This window comes from Macaca nemestrina, chromosome 7 (assembly GCF_043159975.1).
Source record: "Macaca nemestrina isolate mMacNem1 chromosome 7, mMacNem.hap1, whole genome shotgun sequence".
Classification (NCBI taxonomy): Eukaryota; Metazoa; Chordata; class Mammalia; order Primates; family Cercopithecidae; genus Macaca; species Macaca nemestrina.
Genome location: NC_092131.1, coordinates 129,019,608 through 129,040,669, shown reverse-complemented (window position 1 = coordinate 129,040,669; position 21,062 = coordinate 129,019,608). Strand labels below are relative to the sequence as shown.

The 21,062-nt window shown below is 42.7% G+C and overlaps 1 protein-coding gene and 1 pseudogene across 3 annotated transcripts in view; one reads left to right on the top strand and one right to left on the bottom strand.

Annotated features, from left to right (window-relative positions):
• Window positions 1-65: 65 nt before the first annotated feature.
• Window positions 66-383, bottom strand: LOC139355323 (putative HIG1 domain family member 2B; annotated as a pseudogene).
• Window positions 384-10,054: 9,671 nt separating this feature from the next.
• Window positions 10,055-21,062, top strand: part of LOC105463789 (Bardet-Biedl syndrome 4) — a 60,354-nt gene continuing 49,346 nt past the window's right edge. Inside the window, exons 1-2 of one of the 3 annotated variants that reach the window (XM_011711094.3) lie at window positions 10,055-10,180; window positions 18,842-18,893. In XM_011711094.3, the coding sequence (XP_011709396.2) occupies window positions 10,055-10,180; window positions 18,842-18,893 (178 nt within the window). Of the gene's footprint in view, window positions 10,181-10,507; window positions 10,974-18,841; window positions 18,894-21,062 lie in introns of those variants that run through there. The other 2 variants (XM_071101107.1, XM_071101106.1) reach the window with 2 other exon arrangements.

The following is a 21,062-nucleotide window of genomic DNA, read 5'->3' as shown; positions in this document are numbered from 1 at the left end:
TGGTAGGGCCACTGGTTGCTCCTGGATTTCGGAATGATTTCTGCAGAGGTTTCAAGACCCTGGGCTCAGGGTCGAGACTTCATAGTGGGGTAGCTAGACCCAGCAAGATGGCTGCGACAGTGAAGCCCTGGGCGGTGATCCGGGCACGCATCTTGAGCTGTGAGCACTGGCTGTTGCCCTGGTGGAAGCAGTAGAGGCCTTTGGTGAGGGCGGCCGCCGTGCCCAGGCAACCTATGGGTACCACCGTGTTCTCGCGCGCCTTGCGAAGGAACCTTTTCTTGAAACCCTCTGGATTGCTGTAAACAGTGGGCTAACCCCTCAATGACGAGAGGCTTTGATGATTCAGAGGGGGCCTCCAGAGTCACAGAGCCTGGAGTCGCCATACCCGGGCCACAGCTGCAGGAGAAAATCCTTTTTTTTTTTTTTCTTTTTTGAGACGGAGTCTCGCTCTGTAGCCCAGGCTGGAGTGCAGTGGTGCAACCTTAGCTTACTGAAACCTCTGCCTCCCTGGTCCCAGTTCAAGCAACTCTCCTGCTTCAGCCTCCTGAGTAGCTGGGATTATAGGAACGTGCCACCATGCCAGGCTAATTTTTGTATTTGTATTTTTACTAGAGACGGGGTTTCACCATGTTGGCCAGGCTGGTCTCGAACTCCTGACCTGATGATCCGCCCACCTCGGCCTGCCAAAGTGCTGGGATTACAAGCGTGAGCTACCGCGCCCAGCCTACATGTTTTATATAATGTTATTTGATGTAACAACTGGGAAAGGACAAAATTATAGAAATGGAGAATAGATTAGTGCCTGCAGGGGTTAGGAATGGGGAGGTGGTGGGAAGGAGGTATATGTTTATTAAAGGGTAACGAGAGGGAGGCTTGTGGTGATGGAACTCTTTATATCTTGACTATGGTGACAGATACACAAAACCTACCCGTGTGACAAAACTGCACAGAACTAAATACACACAAATGAAGGACAAGTGGGGAAGTCTAAATCAGATTGGTTGACTGTATCAATGTTAACATTCTGGCTGTGCTATTACACAATAGTTTTGGAAGATGTTACCATGGGATAACTGTAGAAAGGGTACATGTGATCTATCTATTATTTCTTACGACTGCAGGTGAATCTACAATTATCTCATAAGATAAAGGGCGTGGTGGCTCACACCTGTATACCCAGCACTTTAGGAGGCCAAGGCAAGCAGATCACTTGAGGCCAGGAGTTTGAGACCAGCCTGGCCAACATGGTGAAAGCCCATCTCTACTAAAAATACAAAAATTAGCCAGGTGTGGTGGCACACTACTCAGGAACTACTCAGGAGGCTGAGGCAAGAGAATCGCTTGAACCCAGGAGGCGGAGGTTGCAGTGAGCCAAGATCACACCACTGCACTCCAGCCTGGGTGATGGAGTGAGACTCTGTCTCAACAACAACAACAAGACTGCAAGGGAATAATGTTCTGTTTGGGAAAGAGATTGGATGTAAATAGGGGCTCTGGTAGCTGGGCGTGGTAGCTCACACCTATAATCCCAACACCTTGGAAAACTGAGGCAAGAGGATCACTTGAACCTAGGAGTTCGAGACCAGCTTGGGCAATATAGCGAGATTCTGTATCTATAAAAAATGAAAAAAATTAGCTGGGCACGGTAATGCATGCCTGCGGTCTCAAGTACTCAAGAGGCTGAGGCAAGAGGATCAATTGAGCATCCAGAAGTTGAGGCTACAGCGAGCCATAATCATGCCACTGCACTCCAGCCTGGGCAATAAGGCAAGACTGTGTCACTAAAAATTAAAAAAAGAAAAGAAAAGAAAAAATAGAATATATAAAAGTAAATGAAAATTAAAAATAGGGGTCTGGAGCTGGTAGGGAAGAAACAGAGCTGTATGGGAGAATACTTTCCCTTGTTGATATGTGGTCTGTGTCCCCCTTTTCTCCTCTTATTTTCATTTGCATTCTTGCTCTGTGATTGACTTCCTTCTCAAGTACCTCTTCTCTCTGACTTTCCCTGTCTCATGATTTTCCCTCTTTGCTTTGCTAAAAGACTCTATCCCTGCATCTTATTCAGAGCACACTGACTACACTGGACAGGATTTACAAGGGGGAAGAGGTACTCACAGAATCCTGGATTTCTGAAACACTTAAGCTACAAACGTAGGTGAATATCAGAGTCCAATAGTCACATATTATACAGAGGAAAACCGAAGTGTTGAGAAGGGAAATACTTGTGTCACTCACAGAGGGAATTTTTGGTAAAGTTGGAATATGAACCTGGGACCCGCTAGGACAGCTTCCCAAAATTTTTTTTTTTTTTTTTAGAAGGTTCTCACTCGTCACCCAGGCTGGAGTTTGGTGGCATGATCAAAACTCACTGTGGTCTTGACGTCCCAGGCTCAAGTGATCCTCCTGCCCTAGCCTCCCACGTAGCTAAGACTGCAGGAGTGTGCCACCATGCCTGGCTAATTTTTTTTGTATTTTCATTTTGTAGAGATGGGGTCTGGATATGTTCCCCATCTGGTCTCAAACTCCTGGACTCAAGTGGTCCTCCTACCTTGTGCTCCCAAAGTGCTGGGATTAGAGGTGTGAGCCATTGCGCCTAGCCCTAGTTTCTGTAATTTTCAGCAGACGGAGCTCACTAGTTGGAGAGAAAGAGGTTCCTGGGGGCAATCAATTAAAACATAGAGAAATTAGAGCAACATGGTAAGAGAAATAATCTAACCAGGTGCGGTGGTTTGCGCCTGTAATCCTAACACTTGGGGAGGTCAAGGCAGGAGGATCACTTGAGCCTCGGAGTTTGAGACCAGCCTGGGCAATATGGCAAAACTCCATCTCTACAAAAAATAAAAAATTAGCTGAGCATGGTGGTGCATGCCTGTAGTCCCAGCTACTCAGGAGGCTGAAGTAGGAGGCTCTCTTGAGCCTAGGAATTTGAGGCTGCAATGAGCCATGATTGTGCCACTGCATTTCAGCCTGGGTGACAGAGCAAGAGACTCTGTCTCAAAAACAGAAAGAAAAGAAAGAAAAAGGAAAAGAAAAGAAAGAAAGGAAGAGAAAAAAAAGAAAAAGAAAAGAGAAGGAAAGAAAGAGGGGAGCCGGGCTCAGTGGCTCATGCCTGTAATCCCAGCACTTTGGGAAGCCGAGGAGGGCAGATCACCTAAGATCAGGAGTTTGAGAGCAGCCTCGCTAACACGGTGAAACCTCGTGTTTACTAAAAATACAGAAAATTAACCGGGCGTGGTGGCACACGCCTGTAGTCCCAGCTACTAGGGAGGCTCAGGCAGGAGAATCATTTGAACCAAGGAGGCAGAGGTTGCAGTGAGCTGAGATTATGCCATTGCATTCCAGCCTGGGCAACAAGAGCAAAACTCCATCTCAAAAAAAAAAAAAAAGAGAGAGAGAGAGGGAGAAAGAAGAAGGAAAGAGGGAGGGAGGAAGAGGAAAGAAGGAAGGGAGGGAAAGATATAGTTATTAAGTAATTATGAGCCAGAGTTATAAACTAGCCAGATGGTTTTGTGATGGAATTTGGGTAGAATGAAAATCTCAAGAGGTTAAATTCCTAAGAGGCAACTCTTCTCTCTTACTAACTATGGATTATTTTAAATGCACCCGATACCCCTCCTCAGGATGTAATGTTATACCATAAATGCTATGGGGAGAAACTGCCCAAATGAACAGACCAGCGCTCACACTGAGAACAGGAATAGGGAGTAGACTATTTTGAGCCTACCTTTTAAAAAAACACTTGCATTTTGGGAAAATATCAAAAAACATGTCCAACAGGGTTATCCTGTTGGTACCAAAGATCTTCAGAAATTTCAGAACATAGGATGTTGGTAAGAAGCACCAAAGCAGAAAGCACCTCCTTCTGCATGAGAGAAACCATCATTTACGTGGGAGTGATGTTGGCTAACACAAGGAAGGGTCTCTGTTAAGCAAGTGAAGGGTGGAAGGAGCTGTTGCCAGAGCCCGCCAGAAGCATCCGGGTAAGCAGCTGCTGGCCCACACCTTTCCTGCTTACATGGAACAGTGGAAAGTGCCAACAGAGTTCTCCCGGCGAATGTCTTCATATGCCTCATAGATTCCCTGCTTTTGCCTGGGCAAAATAGTCCATCAACCAAAGTTTAGGTTTTCTGCTCTTCTTCCCATTCTTACCCAGCCGGGGGAGTCTACAGCCTAATTCAGCTTTGACCTCAGTAGCTAGAGGAAACGTGGTGAAACAAAATAAAGAAGTTAGAAATGGTTAAACAAAGAAGTTAGAAGCTGATTTACCTTTAAAAATAACACACTTAAGTTCTTGTCTACAGTAAGCTTTATGGATTGAAAATTATTCTGACTTCTCATCTCAACAGATATCCTACACATATCACACATCAGCATACATATATGCCTCTTAGAAAAGTTCTGCTATTAAACTCGAAGGAAAAATGAGATCATGAATAAACTGAACATTAAAAAAATTTATCTTTCATAACTTTTCATTCAATCTAATATCTGTGTATGTATAATCCTTTATTTTTTCATGTACTAATTCGTCTATGTATTTACCAATCAATAAATATAATCTGATGTGCACTATGACAAATGAGGTCAAAAAAAAAGGAGATACCCGGATGCACACAAGATATAAAGATGCAGGGCTGGGCACGGTGGCTCACGCCTGTAATTCCAGCAGGAAGGGTAGGCTGAGGCGGGCAGATCACCTGAGCTCAGGAGTTCAAGATCAGGCAGGCAAACATGATGAAAACCCATCTCTACTAAAAATACGAAAACTTAGCTGGGTGTGGTTGCGGGTGCCTGTAATTCCAGCTACTCAGGAGGGTGAGCCTGAGGCACGAGACTCACTTGAACTCAGGTGGTGGAGGCTGCAGTGAGATCGTGCACTCCAGCCTGGATGACAGAGTGAAACTCTGTCTCAAAAAAAAAAAAAAGAAAAAGAAAAAAAAGAAAAAAAAGTGCTATATTGAGGACTGAGACCTGAGATAGTGAGAGACAGCGATGTACAACTTGAGTCACACTGTGGACTGACAGGATGGGAAGAGCTAAGGGACTGTCTGAGGTGGGGGTGGCTGTCTGGTTCACTTGTTACCGCCTTGTTTATGTGACTTTGATAGTACTTAGCTTCTGCTGTTGATGCTCAGGGGGAGATACACCTAAACCACACAGACAGCATTCTTCTGAAAAGGAGAAGTTGCCAGGGAGTGCGGACCAGTAGTCTCAGTGGCCCTGTACCCTCCAAGCAGAAGTGTAGACTTCTTAGCTCTTCTTCCCTGTGACTGGCCTTCAGGTATAATTTCCAGTATATGGCTGCTTATAAATTCTATAGCTCAGGAGAATAAATAAGAGGCTGCTTTTCCAGAAAATCCAGTATTGGTCTTCCTCCTTTGGAGGCTTAGAGTCAGAACTCTCTTGTAGGCATGGTAGGATCCATGGAGGTGGCCACATCTTGCTTTCTTCAGTGAGTATTAGATCCCACAAGATGACCGCACAGCTAAACATAATTAAAACTTAGGTTTTATGATATTTGTTCCTTTCCTAAACCCCTCAGTGACTCCTTATTATCCAGAGGGAGCATATAAGCTAAATAAATGTGAACTTTTTTCTCCAAGTAAAACATTCTCCCCAGTGAATAGAAAATCTTGTTTTCCTGTGTTACATTGAACCAAAATGGTTTTTTTTTTTTTCTTTTTAAGACAGAGTCTTGCTCTGTCACCCAGGCTGGAGTGTAGTGGCACAATCTCATCTCGCTGCAACCTCCACCTCCCGGGTTCAAGTGATTCTCCTGCCTCAGTCTCCTGAGTAGCTGGGATTACAGGCGCCTGCCACCACGCCTCGCCAATTTTTGTATTTTTAGTAGAGATGAGGTTTTGCCATGTTGGCCAGGCTGGTCTCAAACTCTGGACCTCAAGAGATCCATCCATCTGCCTCGGCCTCCTAAAGTGCTGGGATTACAGGCATGATCCACCGCGCTTGGCCTCCTTTAAAATTATTATTATTATTATTATTATTATTGAGACAGAGTTTCCCTCTGTTGCCCAGGCAGGAGTGTAGTGGCACCACCTTGATTATAGACGTAAGTCACTGGGCCTTGGGATTATAGATGCGAGTCACTGGGCCCAGCTTTTTTTTCCAGTTTCAAAGTATTATTTTTAATTATCCAAAATAAATGTGTAGTAAATACTCTTTTTATAAATCTTTGTTTTCTTGATTGCTTCCTTAGCATATAATTTCAGAAATAGAACCGATCAAAGGGTATGCACATTTTTAAGGATTTATAATGCCAGATGCCTTCCAAAAGATGTTAACAACTTATTGAACTGACAGTATATAAGGGTGTTATAAAGTAATTTATTTATTTGAAAAACAAATCTTTATTGTGTAGAAATATATATTTTAAAAATCCCCCAGAAAAGATGCTCTTCTCTCATTTCCCCATCCTCTTCCCCTTGTTCCACACCTGTGATATAAAGGACATTATTATGTCTTATTAAAACTTCATCCACATTGGGCGTGGTGGCTCACGTCTATAATCCTGGCATTTTGGGAGGCCAAGGCAGGCAGATCACTTGAGGTCAGGAGTTTGAGACCAGCCTGGCCAACATGGTGAAATCTCTACTAAAGACACAACAATTAGCCAGGCGTGGCGGCTGGCGCTTGTAATCCCAGCTACTCTGGAGGCCGAGGTATGAGAATCGCTTGAACCCGTAGGCTGCAGTGAGCCGAGATCGCACCACTGCACTCCAGCCTGGGTGATAGAGCCAGACTCTGTCTCAAAATGAGATAAAATGAAACAAAATGAAAACTTCATCCAGACATCTAGACAACACTTTATGTATTCTTCTGTATTTGCAAGTTACATGTTCATATAGCCATGTACAGATACCAGTTAACCTTTGTAATCCATTCCCCACTTAAGTTTCACCGTTTACTGGCTTTTCAGTGAATCCCTTGAGGAAAGGTTTGGAATTGAGAGGTAAATCCTTTATAAGGAGAATGCTGCAGTCTATTCACTATTCACCGATGACTAAACTGCCCCCGGTCCTCCTGACTGTAGCAGGTACCCCCAGACAGTCATGCAAATGGACTAGGCCTGAGTCTGTAGTTCTTTGCTCTGAAAAAAGAGACATAATGGCTTCTGCTTTCTATTTCTCGTTTTGTGGAAATAATAGAGAAGTTTTTCTAGAATGGTTTTGGATCTGGTGGTTAAAGGGACCTTGGATATTTAGGCCCTGAAATAAATGGTTGCATCTTTGAAGGAAAAGGTGAAAGTAGTTTCTTACACTTTAGTGAAGAGGCCTTTGGAAAATTTTGTTCTAGATGTTGTGTATTCTCTGTAGAGGAGTGCTGGGAATTCCCCAAATCGGTAGAACTAACAGGTAACTGAAGAGAACAGGGAGTGACATGTCAGATTGAGAATCAGTCTTTTGAAAGTGGCAAAAGACTATGTGTAAAAAGAATAGGGTAGAAGATAAAAAGAATAGGGTAGAAGACATTAGATTCAATTCCTCTTTTTATTTTTTTGATTCCTTGGGAATGATTTCTTCCTAGACTGCCAGTGTTGTATAGTAACCCCACCCATGAAGAGGACTGCAATACTGAAAAACTGCATGAAACTAAGCACTGTGGGTTGGGCAGGGTGGCTCACGCCTGTAATTCCAGCACTTTGGGAGGCCAAGGTGGCTGGATTGCTTGAGCTTAGGAGCTTGAGACTAGCCTAGGTAACAAGATGAAACCCTATCTGTACAAAAGATACAAAAATTAGCTGGGTGTGGTGGCATGAAGTTGTAGTCCCAGCTACTTGGGAGGCTGAGGTGGGAGGATCACTTGAGCCTGGGAGGTAGAGACTGCAGTGAGCCGTGATTGTCCCACTGAACTTCCGCCTGGGCAACAGAGCAAGATCCTGTCCCAAAAACAAAAAAACTAAGCACTGGGGATTAGAAATGAATATTTATTTATTTATTTATTTATTTAGAGACAGAGTCTTGCTCTGTCTCCCAGGCTGGAGTGCAGTGTCAAGATCTCCGCTCACTTAGGCAAAGTGTTTAATCTCTGAAAAGTGGAGAATTTAGCACCAGGCATGGTGACTGGTGCCTGTAATCCTAGCTACTTGAGAGGATGAGATGGAAGTGTTAAAGGTGGAGAGTGTCCAGATTATTGGTGTCTTGAAAAAAGAGTTGGACAAAATGCACAAACAAAGCAAGGAAGGGACAAAGGAATTTATTAAACATGAAAGTACTAGGCCGGGCGCGGTGGCTCAAGCCTGTAATCCCAGTACTTTGGGAGGCCGAGGCGGGTGGATCACGAAGTCAGGAGATTGAGACCATCCTGGCTAACATGGTGAAACCCCGTCTCTACTAAAAATACAAAAAACTAGCCGGCGTGGTGGGGGGCGCCTGTAGTCCCAGCTACTCGGAGGCTGAGGCAGGAGAATGGCGTAAACCCGGGAGGCCGAGCTTGCAGTGAGCCGAGATCGGGCCACTGCACTCCAGCCTGGGTGACACAGCCAGACTCCGTCTCAAAAAAAAAGAAAAAAAAAAAAAAAAGAAAGAAAGTACACTCCACAGTGTGGCAGTGGGCCTGAGCTTGGAAGTTCAAGGGCTCTGTTACAGAATTTTGGGGAGTTTAAATACCCCCAGAGGATTCCACGGTTACTTCGGGTATGCCTTATGTAAATGGAGATGAAGCAAAGTTACAAAGACATTTACGACCTATGCCCTATGGACACAATATTTCCTGTAACAGCTGAAGTGTGAATCAGCCTTATGTTCCCTGCCTCCAGACCCTATTTTTCTGCCTCAGGAGGATTGCTTGAGCCTAGGAGTTCAAGTCCAGTCTGGACATCATAGTGAGAACCCTGTCTCTGAAAAAAAATTTTTGAGACAGAGTTTTTCTCTTGTTGCCCAGGCTGGAGTACAATGGCACGATCTCGGCTCACCGCAACCTCTGCCTCTTGGATTCAAGCACTTCTCCTGCCTCAGCCTCCTGAGTAGCTGGGATTACAGGAGCCAGCCACCACGCCTGGCTAATTTTTTGTATTTTTAGTACAGACGGGGTTACACCATGTTGGCCAGGCTGGTCTCGAACTCCTGACCTCAGGTGATGTGCTCACCTCAGCCTCACAAAGTCCTGGCATTACAGGCGTGAGCCACTGAGCCCAGCAATTTTTTTTTTTTATTTTTTTATTTTTTAGACGTAGTCTCCTTCTATAGCTCAGGCTGGAGAGCTGTAGTGCGATCTCGGCTCACTGCAACCTCTGCCTCCTGGGTTCAAGTGATTCTCCTGACTCAGCCTCCTCCCGAGTAGCTGCGATTACAGGTGCCCACTACCATGCCCGACTAATTTTTTGTATTTTTAGTAGAGACGGGGTTTCGCCATGCTGGCCAAACTGCAAAAAAAATTTTTTTAATAAATGAAAAGCAGAGTATTTATCTGAAAAAAGTGGGAGACTAAGAGTCTCATGGGATTGTTATAAAGATTAAGAGAGTGTTACTGAAATACTTAGAAGAGCTGTCATTTTATTGCTGTCTTTTCCCCTTGTGTTTGGATAGATTACCGTACTTGTTTCTTCTACGTAACTGTAATTATTAGTCAGTGGGGTTCTCCTTCTCTTAAAGGCCTGGAGAAACTTGTCTTAAATGCTTTCCCAATTCACGAATTGGGAGACGCAGATTTTATGTCTACATTACAAGAGCGAGACTTAAAAGTATGAATTGGGACTAAAGTCAGTGCTCAGGTGCAGCGATCCTCTGTTTTGTTCATCACACAGCTCCCGGCACTTTAATAAATGAGGCTCAAAGAAACGACGGGCTTAGGTCATGCAGTAATCAAATCCAGAACTCATGTTTGATTCCAAAGCCCACACGTTTTCCTGGTTTAGAAACACTAAACATTTAATTCACCGCACCTGGGGCCAGACAGGCACTGGAAAACGCCTGAAGTATGCTAGGAAGGGAAGACTGTGGTAAAAAGGCCAAGAAATGTTTATTTACAGTCGCAGCCGCCATTCAGATCGATTTCACTGCCTTGCAGAAAAGCAGGCCGACTGTCGTCTCTTTATCCCATGGCCGATTTCTTGCGAAATCTCCTAACTTTTAAATATTTCCGATCAAAAGACTGCTGCTCAAACGGAGCCCACCGGGAGCGTGTTTGCAAATTCTGGAGTAAACAAGAGCGGGAAGCTGATAAGGTGAGTACCTCAATTCCATAGGGATAGCCAAGAAACGGGGAGTTTCGTACCAAAGGCAAGAATGAGATTCTCCGCCCTAGGGTCCCGGAAGGAGGACTGAATTAAATGCAGATTAGAGTCAGGGCACGGCCAGGTGGCGGGGAAACAGGCTGACATCCCAGGTGGCTGGCCTATCCAGCCAGCGCGGCCGGAGGTACACACCATGTAGAGACCACGACGAGAGGGGTTAGGGGCTTCTCGGGATAAAGGCAGCGAGTGGCTGCGCATTCCCTCCCCTACTCTTTCAGCGGTAAGCCTTCTGTGGAGCAGACCCTAACTCTCCCCCGATTCCTTAGGTCACTCGGCTATTTACTTCCTTCCCCGGCTCCTCAGCGTCCTCCACAGTCCTACAACTTCCGCTTGCCTCGTTGTCTGGGAAACCGCCGACTTCCGGTCGCGCAGTGGCGGGCTGAGCCAAGATGGCTGAGGAGAGAGTTGCGACGGTGAGCGCCGAGATTCTCTTTAGTTGCCCGGCCAGGGCAAGGCAGGCTGGCGGGTGGCCTCTGTCCCATGCAGCGGTTCCTGGAGAGAGGCGGAGCTGGGTGCCGAGCGGCTCAGGGTGGGCGGGACGACACGGTTCCCTTCCTACTGTCCCGGGAACTGGTCGCCTGGGGCAAGTCTGGATACTTAGCAGCACAGGTCCTGTTCTAGGACTGTGGTCCCTCTTGGGGTGCCCTGGACGGAGAAGGGAGACTTCTCACCTGTAATGGCTCTTACCCTAGTCCCATCTTTTTTTTCTCTCGGGGTTTGGAAGGTAATAACTAGCACTTGTGTAGACAGTTTCTGTTAATCCCGTGAATTGGGAATTTAACATGAACGACAGCCTGGAAGCTTGCAGCGTCACTGCCTCCTGCCAGTGGAGCAGGGCTATGTTTTTTCTGTGGTGATTAAGTTTAGGAAAGTACGGTTTTGGAATTCAGCTGAAGGCTGAGTTGGGCGTTAACTCCACAGAACTGCTAATAGAGAGGAACCCGATGAATTCAGGATGAGCTAGTCGCTGTTTTTTTGAGGCATATATCCATAATTGGATCTAATTTCGGTGAAGTGCCAAGTATGAAGATTTGTTTACCTTGCTTTAGTGTTGGGTTTGAAAGCCTGTTCTGTGCATTTGTTAGAATGATTTTAGGTATTCGGAATTTATTGTCTGTCGAAAAACGCCTTGGAAAACAGTACGATAGCAGCCTTTGACTGTTTTACAACTTAGTTTTGGCTAAGCAGCAAGCTTAGTGTTATTGCTAGAGGGCCTTTTGTTTGTTTTCTACTCTCATTTGCAGAGTTGTCATATTATTCTAGTCTAATTAGAAAACTCTGAAGACAAACTTTTTTTTTTTTTTTGAGACGGAGTGTCGCTGTTGTGGTCCCGGGCTGGAGTGCAATGGCGCTATCTCGGCTCACTGCAACCTCCGCCTCCCGATTAGCTGAGAATACAGGCGCCTGCCACCACGCTCGGCCGAAACATTTTTATTAAGCTAAGAAATTAAAAATAACTGGGCCGGACGCGGTGCATCACGCCTGTAATCCCAGGTACCCGGAAGGCTGAGGCAGGAGGATCACTTGAACCCCGGAGGCGGAGGTTGCAGTGAGCCGAGACCACGCCACTGCACTCTAGCCTGGGCGACACAGACAGACTCCGTCCCCCCCCACCCCAAAAAACCCAAAGATTTTAAAATAATTAAATAGACCAGGCTTGGTGGCTCACGCCTGCAATTCCAGCACCTTGGGAGGCTGAGGTGGGTGGATCGCCTGAGGTCAGGAGTTGGAGACCCACCTGGGCAACGTAGTCTCTACTAAAAAAATACAAAAAATTAGCTGGAAATGGTGGCAGGCGCTCGTAATCCCAGCTGGTAGGGAGGCTGAGGCAGGAGAATCGCTTGAACCCAGGAGGCAGAGGTTGCAGTGAGCCGAGATCGTGCCATTTCACTGCAGCCTGGGCAACAAGAGCGAGACTCCGTCTCAAAAAAAATAAAAAATAGCATGGTTAATGTTACCGGGTTTTAAATATTAAAAACATAGGAAAGAAAATACTTCTCCACAATCTTAAAGTGTAAAAGATAACGGGTAACATAACATTGCTACAAGTACAGCTTATCCTTTAGTGCTCATCACAGGTGTTTGTGTAACAGAATATGAACTTTAGTCTGTGAGGGCAGAATTGTCCTGTACATTTGAATGTCTAATACTGTTTTAAAGAGAATAGTTTTTGTTTTGATGTGACTTTAGCAATGAAGCCTGAAGTTAACTATTTTCATTGTTGTCAGATTTATTGCTAGTGTTATGTTTATAGTAATTTTCATCTTTTCAAGTTAGCAATGCATGGAAATTTGAATTTCTGCCCTTTTTGGAAAAGTGGTCTTTTATTTATATTTTTATTTATTTATTTTTTTTGGAGACGGAGTCTCAATCTGTCGCCCTGGCTGGAGTGCAGTCGTGCGATCTCGGCTCAGTGGAACCTCCGCCTCCGGGGTTCAAGCGATTTTTCTGCCTCAGCCTCCCGAGTAGCTGGGATTACAGGCCCTCACCAGCACGCCCAGCTAATTTTTGTATTTGTGCAGAGACGGGGTTTCACCATGTTGGCCAGGCTGGTCTGGAACTCCCGACCTCGTGATCTGCCCGCCTCGGCCTCCCAAAGTGTTGGGATTCCAGGCGTGAGCCATTGCCCCCGGCCTTATCTTTTAATACAATTAAAAGAACCCAGTAATCCTACTCCTAGACCTGTGTCCCATAGGAAAAAAAGTTAAACATGAGCGTGTAGTACTAGGGCATTCACTGTAGTACTGTCTGTAGTGTCAAAAAGCTGGAAGCAAATTAAATGCCCATTAATAGGGTAATTGATGACTTCAGATATTTCCATACTGTGGAATATTATGCAGTCATTAAAAAGAATGTTATAACTAATTGCTTTTCCTCTCAGAAGCCCCTCTCTCTTACTAGAGAAAGCTGTTCTCTTTCCTTTCTTCTGCCTATTAAACCTCAGCTCCTAAACTCAGAAAAAATAAATAAAGAAAGAATGTTACACTCTTGACTTGGAGGAACTTCCATGGTGTACATTTCAATAAAAGGTAGTTTTGAAGTGGGATATATTATGTGATCTTAATTTCATAACACAAAGGAAAACATGTATAGATCTGTAGATAAGGATATATGGATATGGAGTAGAGAAAAGGAAAAGACTCAAAACTCACAGAGAATTTTTGAGGAAATGTATAGGTAAAAATCTAAGAAGGCTACAGTCAAGGACTTGAGGCCAGAAGACATCCCATCAAATCTGAGTAAAACTAGCTCAGTGTGGGACACAGAAATTCTAATATGCTACCCAAATTACTTATGGATTGCTACCAGTTCCTAGAAGGGAAAACGGAGGACTGATATTTGCATTTTCAGTGTATATAATAGTTTAGAATTGTTAAAAAATGAACAGATGGGCTGTACTTGGTGGCTTATGCCTGTAATGCTAGCACTTGGGGAAACCGAGGTGGGAGGATAGCTTGAGTCCAGAGATTGGAGACCAGCCTTGGCAACATGTTGGAGCCGCATTTCTACAAAAAACACAAAAATTATCCAGACGTGGCGGCATGTACCTGTAGTCCCAGCTGCTGGGGTGGATCATCTGAGCCCGGGGGAAGTTGAGGCTCCAGTGAGCCATGATCCTGCCTCTGTACTCCAGCAGGGACAGAATGAGACCTTGTCTGAAAAGTACAAAAACTAAAATTGAATGAGCAACTAGCTCTGGCTTTCATGATTTGTGCTTATAAATTTTTTTATAATGCCCTGATTCCCATTATATGATGTATTTGGATAAATACCTGTCATCCTGTAAATTAAAGGATTAAACTGATAAGAGCAGAAAACAGAAATTAGCACACTAGTTGATCTAGCTGAGATATAGTGCCTGTGTATCAGGTGCTCCATGAATATTTGTTGGATGAATAAATGATCATAAAACTATATAAAAATGACGAAATAACAGAAAAAAAATAATTTGTTCTATATACATCCCATGAATGAGATTGAGTGGGTTAATAGAATCCTTTCCATCTCAGAATGTTCTGGAAAGTCTTGAGTAAAAGACTTAAAATAATTCTACTTTGTGCCGAAAGAAGGATTGCTGACTTTTGAAGGTGCTTTTTGAGTCTTTAACATTCTTTACTAATGTATTCCCCAAAGTTAAAAAATTCTAGTTAGATTTTAAAAAATAGTTCTTTAACATTGAAAAAACAGTTTTGTTGAGGTATAGTACACATACCATAAAATTTACCCAATTTAAGTACATCGTTTGATCAGTTTTAGTAAATTTATATAGTTGCACAGCTGTCATCAGAGGCTACTTTTAGAACATGTCCGTCATTCCAACAGGGTTCCTTGTGTCAGTGGAATTGCTGGGTTGTATTGTTTAAGTATTTGTTTAAAAAAAGAGAAACAAATCTGCCTAACTTCTGCAGACTATGTACCAGTTAACATTTCCATGAACAATGCATGAGGGTTGTGATTTTTCCCCATCCCTGTCAACACTTGGTTTGTCAGTTTGTTTTTATGTAGCCATTCTAGTGGATGGGTAGTGATGGCATATGGTGGTTTTAATTTGTATTTCCTTCATGAATAATGATATTGAAGAATTTGTATATGTTTATTTTCCACGCATATCTCTTTGGTGAAATGTCTCTATACATTTTTGTGCATTTTAAAATCAAGATCATTAACCAAAACAACAAATAAGTATTCTCTTTTATTTTGAGGATTAATTTTTGTTGTTGTGAAATATACACCTAATATACCTGTAAAAGAGTGGTTAAAATGTTGTATGTATGCTTTAAAGGATAATATAGTGGAAACTTGTGTTGCTACTGCATGGGTTAGGAAATGGGTCATTAATAACTTTGAAACCTCCTAAATGCCTCTCTCCTGCGTTTTCCTTCCTCCACATCAGATGTAGTGTTTCTTCAATTTTCTATTAATGTTTTGTATTTTTATAGTTTTACCATATATATTTTATATATATCCTTAAACAATATATTAGTTTTAAAAATTTGTTATTAACCTTCAGTTTATTCATTTTTTCAACACTGTGTAGTATCCTATTGTAGTAAAGTATGTCAGTTAACTTATCCATTCCTCTAGATGGAGATTGGGATTATTTCTGGTTTTTAGTTATTAAAAACAATGCTGCTGCTGGGTGCGGTGGCTCACACCTGTAATGCCAGCACTTTGGGAGGCCAAGGCAGTGGATCACGAGGTCAAGAGATGGAGACCATCCTGGCCAACTTGGTGAAACCCCGTCTCTACTAAAGATACAAGAATTAGCTGGATATGGTGGTGCGCGTCTGTAGTCCCTGCTACTTGGGAGGCTGAGGCAGGAGAATTGCTTGAACCCAGGAGGCGGAGGTTGCAGTGAGCTGAGATCGTGCTGCTGCACTTCAGCTTGGCAGAGCGAGACTTCGTCTCGGAAAAAAAAAAAAAAAAAAGCTGTTAAAAATAGGGCCAGGACTAAGGAAAGGTAAGTGAGGTGCTTAGGGTTCACATTTTATGGAGTAAGTACCCCCTCAAGGTTTGTACCCTGGGTACCTCACAGGCCTCACTTTCGTCCTAGCCCTGAGCATTATTATGTAGGTCTTCTGATGTAATATCTAAGTTTCTCTAAGGTATACCTAGAAATAGATTGCTAGGTAATAGAGTATTACTTACAGGAAACTATATGGTGATTGTAACAATTTATGCTTCTACCATCAGTCATTATGGTGGATATGAAATTATGTCTTAATGTGATAATTTACATTGCCCTGTTTTTTGTTTTTTTGAGACAGAGTCTTGCTCTATCACCCAGGCTGGAGTGCAGTGGCGTGATCTTGGCTCACTGCAACCTCTGCCTCCTGGGCTCAAGTTATCCTTCCATCTCAGCCTCCCGAGTAGCTGGGACCACAGGTGCAGGCCACGCTTGGCTAATTTTTGTATATTTTGTAGAGACAGAGTTTTGCCATGTTGCCCAGGCTGGTCTTAAAGTCCTGAACTCAACAGCCTGCCTTGGCATACCGAAGTACTGGGATTACAGGCGTGAGCCACCACACCTGGCTGTTTGTTTTGAGCCTGTTCCTCAGGCTGGAGTGCAGTGGTTCGATCATGGCTTGCTGCAACTTGGCCTCCTGGGCTTAAGAGATCCTCCCACCTCAGCCTCCTGAGTAGCTAGGACTACGGGCACGTGCCACTATGCCTGACTAATTCCTAAAGTTTTTTTAATAGAGGCAGGGTCTCGCTATTTTGCCCAGGCTGGTCTCAAATTTCTAGGCTCATGTGATCCTCCTGCCTCAGCCTCCCAAAGTGCTGGAATTATAGGCCTGAGCCACCACACCTGGCTGATCTACCTGTCTTAAACTAGAGAATTTCATTTTTTTCTACCTCCTTTCTTGCTTTTTTTTTAAAAAACTGAATTTCCATCTGTTCCCCCTCCCTTTCTGCTCCTCTTCATTCCTTGGAAGTTATATTTTGCCTTCCTTTAATGAGTACCAAAGAAATTAAAAAATATGTGTTTACTGTAAGTCCAAGCTTAAATGTTGCTAACACAGGGACTATCAAATGCTTTACTACCATCTATTGCCATCTGCAAATGTATGCCATTGTTGTTTAGTTTTGTAATTCCTAATGTATTTTAATTAAACACCACAAATTATGCTTTTTTTTTTTGGTTTTATTCAGTCAGTAGATGCTTAGAATACTGACTTATCTTACCAATTCCTTTGCTCATTCAACTCCTTCATCCTAGGATTATTTTTCTTTTTCCTAATATATTTTCATTAAAAGTTTATTTGGTGAGAATCTAAAAACTCTCAAATTCTGAAAGTTTTAAAAATTTGCCTTTGTTGTTGAAAATTAGTTTTGATGGATGTGAGAATCTAGATCAGGTGTTGGCAAACTTTTTTTTGGTAAAGAGCCAGATAGTAAATATTGTGGGCTTTGTGGGCCATGTAGTCTCTGTGATAACTACTCAACAATGGTGTTGTAGGACAAAAGGGACCATAGACATTCTATAAACATGAGTGTGGGTATGTTCCAACAAAATTTTGTTTATAGACACTGAAATTTGACTCAGAATTTTCATGTGTTAAAATATTTTTTGAATTTTTTCAACCATTTAAAAATGTAAAAATCATTCTTAGCTTGTGGACCAAATAAAAAACAGGATGGATTTGACCTGTGGGCCATACTTAGCTGACCTCTGGTCTAAATTAACATCCATTTTACTTAGTACCTGACACTGGAGTAATTCTTCTGATGATGTCTTCTTGTGATATTGTCTTCCATTTTTAATTGTTGAAGAGCCAACTGTCAGTCTGTCTTTTTTGTTTTTCTTTTCCTCTCTTTTTTTTTGAAATGGAGATTTGCTCTTATCACCCAGGCTGAGTGCAGTAGCGTGATCTTGGCCCACTGCAGCCTCTGTCTCCTGGGTTCAAGTGATTTTCCTGCCTTGGCCTCCCAAGTAGCTGGGATTACAGGTGCCCGCCACCATACCCAGATAATTTTTGTATTTTTAGTAGAGATGGGGTTTCACCATATTGGCCAGGCTGGTGTTAAACTCCTGACCTCAGGTGATCCACCTGCCTCGGCCTCCCAAAGTGCTGCGGTTACAGGTGCGAGGCACGGCGTCTGGCCTTTATTATTTTTTTTAAGACAGAGTCTCCCTCTGTCCCCCAGACTTGGGGGCAATGGCATGATCTTGGCTCACTGTAACCTCTGCCCCCAAGTTCAAGCCATTCTCCTGCCTCAGCCTTCCAAGTAGCTGGGACTATAGGCACGTGCCACCATGCCTGGCTAATTTTTGTATTTTTAGTAGAGATGGGGTTTCACCATGTTGGCCAGGCTGGTCTTGAACTCCTGACCTCAAGTGATCCTCTCCCCTCGGCCTCCCAAATAACTGTCCTTTCTTTGTTGGTAATCTGGTGATATATTTTATTGTTTGGCTGCTTTTAAGAGCTGCGTCTTGTCTCTGGTGCTGTTCATTATGATGTATCTAAGTATGTATTTATTTTCATTTAACCTGGTCAGGATTTGTTGAGTATCCAGAAACTAAGGATTGGTGTTTCTCATTACATCTGGAAAAATTTCAGCCATTATTTTTGCTTATATTGTGGTATGTCATAGGAAGATGATAAAAGAAAAATTAATTTGATGGTTTTCTACGAGGTTATAGTGTAAAATAACTATCTCCGTTTTAGAATTGAGTGCTAGACAGTTTCTGTGTAGATGACCTCATAAGCTTCCTTTTATCAAACAGTGATCACTTTTTTGGTTTGGCTGCTGAGAAGTATGGCGTCAAGTATAATACTAATATGAGGTGTTTAAGAACTTAGTATATTTCTTATGCACATTTTACTATATACTATAATTATACATTAAAAATACACATTGTAAATATAAATATGCATAATACATTGTTAATTGTTTGGATACCAAAAGTATGACTTGACATTTGTTTTTTAAACCATATTCAAAATAACTCTTTGTATCAGAATATGGATTTAATGTATTAAATTGCATCATTGGTGAGCTACTGATTATTCTTGTTATTTGGATGCTTCTTTATGTTAGCAACTTTATATTGTGGTCCTTCAATATAGACTACTTATTTCATTTCAGAGAACTCAATTTCCTGCATCTACTGAGTCTCAAAAACCCCAGCAGAAAAAAGGTCTGTATGCAATTTCATTGTATGTGTATATTTGCACAGGTTTCTGTCTCTCTTTCTATCTTTTTTGTGGAGACAGAGTCTCACTGTCGCCCAGGCTGGAGTGCAGTGGCACAGTCTCAACTCACTACAACCTTTGCCTCTGGGGCTCAAGCAGTTCTCCTGCCTCAGCCTCTCGAGTAGCTGGGATTGCAGGCATACGCCACCACACCTGGCTAACTTTTGTGTTTTAGTAGAGATGAGGTTTCACCGTGTTTGCCAGGCCAGTCTTGAACTCCTGACCTCAGGTAATCCACCCACCTCGGCTCCCAAAGCGTTGGGATTACAGGTGTGAGCCACCGTGCCCGGCCAGGTTTCTCTCTCTTGTTGATTCTCTTTTCTATTCTATATGATTTCAAAATGAGTGTTGGGAAAAGAAGTAATAGTCTAAATGTTCTGTCACATCTAGCTTTTATTTAATAGAGTTATTAGATATTAGGAGGTTGGTTTGACTTGGAAATTATTTAAATGGGGTTTGATTATTAAGTAAGTGTGTACTAATTTTCTGCTTCTGGAAAAACCACTCTGTGAAGTTCCAGATATCTTTTTGTTTTATCGGTTTCTAGTTTAATTTTATTGTGGATAGAGACCATTCTTTATATGATTTGTTTTATGGCCCACAGCGTGGCCTTTGTTGGTGAATGTTCCACGTGCACTTGGAAAGAATATGTATTCTGCTCTTGTTGGAGGTAGCATTCTGTAAATGTCATTAGGTCAAGGTGGTTGATAGTGTTCTGTATACACTTACAGATATTCATATTCCTACTGATGTAGTTACTGATTGGAAGGGTGATAGAAGAGTGTTGAAGTGTGCAAATGTACTTGTGGATTTGTTTCTACTTTCAGTTCTATCAATTTTTGATTTGTGTATTTTGAAGATCTGTTGTTGGATGCATATACATTTAGGATTGTCTGATTTCTTGGTAAATTGACGCATTTGTCATTATGTAATATTCCTCTTCAATTTCTGATAATATTCCTTGTTTGAAGTCTACTTTGATAATAATTTAGTTTTAGTTATTTATTTAGCTATTTTAGTTTTGTTGTGGCCAGTCTTTGAATGGTATCAACGTATAATTTTCGTAGAGTAAAATTCCCTTTTTTTAGTACAAATTCTGAGTTTCGACAAATGAAACTAGCCGTGTTATCACTACTGGCACCATAATCAAGTTATAAAAGTTTAATTACTCCCCCAAAATTCACCTTTACTTTGTAGTAAACCACTTCTTCCATTCCCAATTGCTGGGAGCCATTGATCTGTTTCTTTCTTCCTAGTTTTGCCTTTCTCAGAATGCCAAATAAATGGACTCATACATTATTATTTTGAGAGAGAGGATCTTGCTCTGTCACCCAAGCTAGAGTACAGTGGTGTGATTATAGCTCACTGCAGCCTCAAACTCCTGGGTTCAAGCGGTCTTCCCTGGTACCTGGGTCTATAGGTGCATGCCACCATGCCTGGCTAATTTTTAAAATGTTTTCTAGAAACACAGGGGCTTGGCCCTGTTGCCCAGGCTGGTTTTGAACTCCTGGCTTCAAGTGATAGTGCATCTTCTGCCTCCTGAGGTACTGGAATTACAGGCATGAGCTATTGCACCTGGGTTATGTAAACTTTTCAGTGGCTTTTTAAACCTCATACAATGTTTGTTTGTTTGTTTTTGAGACGGAGACTTGCTGTGTTGCCCAGGCTGGAGTGCGGTGGTGCGATCTCGGCTCACTGCAACCTCTACCTCCTAGGTTCAAGCGATTCTACTGTCTCAGCCTCCCAAGTAGCTGGGATTACAAGCATGCACTACCATGTCTGGCTCATTTTTAAATTTGTAGTATAGATGGGGTTTCACCATGTTGGCCAGGCTGGTCTTGAACTCCTGACCTCAAGTGATCCACCTGTTTTGGCCCCCCAAAGTACTGGGATTACAGGCGTAAGCCACTGCATCCAGCACAATATAGGGAAGTATTACAAAAACAGGAGAAATGTCATCCTTAAGGATTAATGGACTTTAATTAACAAATTAAAAATCAAAGTAATACTTTGAATAAAAAGCTGTCACATTTTACTGTGAAATCCTTAGATTTTTTTAAACCTCTAGTTCAGGTTTTTTCAGCTTTGGCATGAATGATATTTTGAGCAAGATC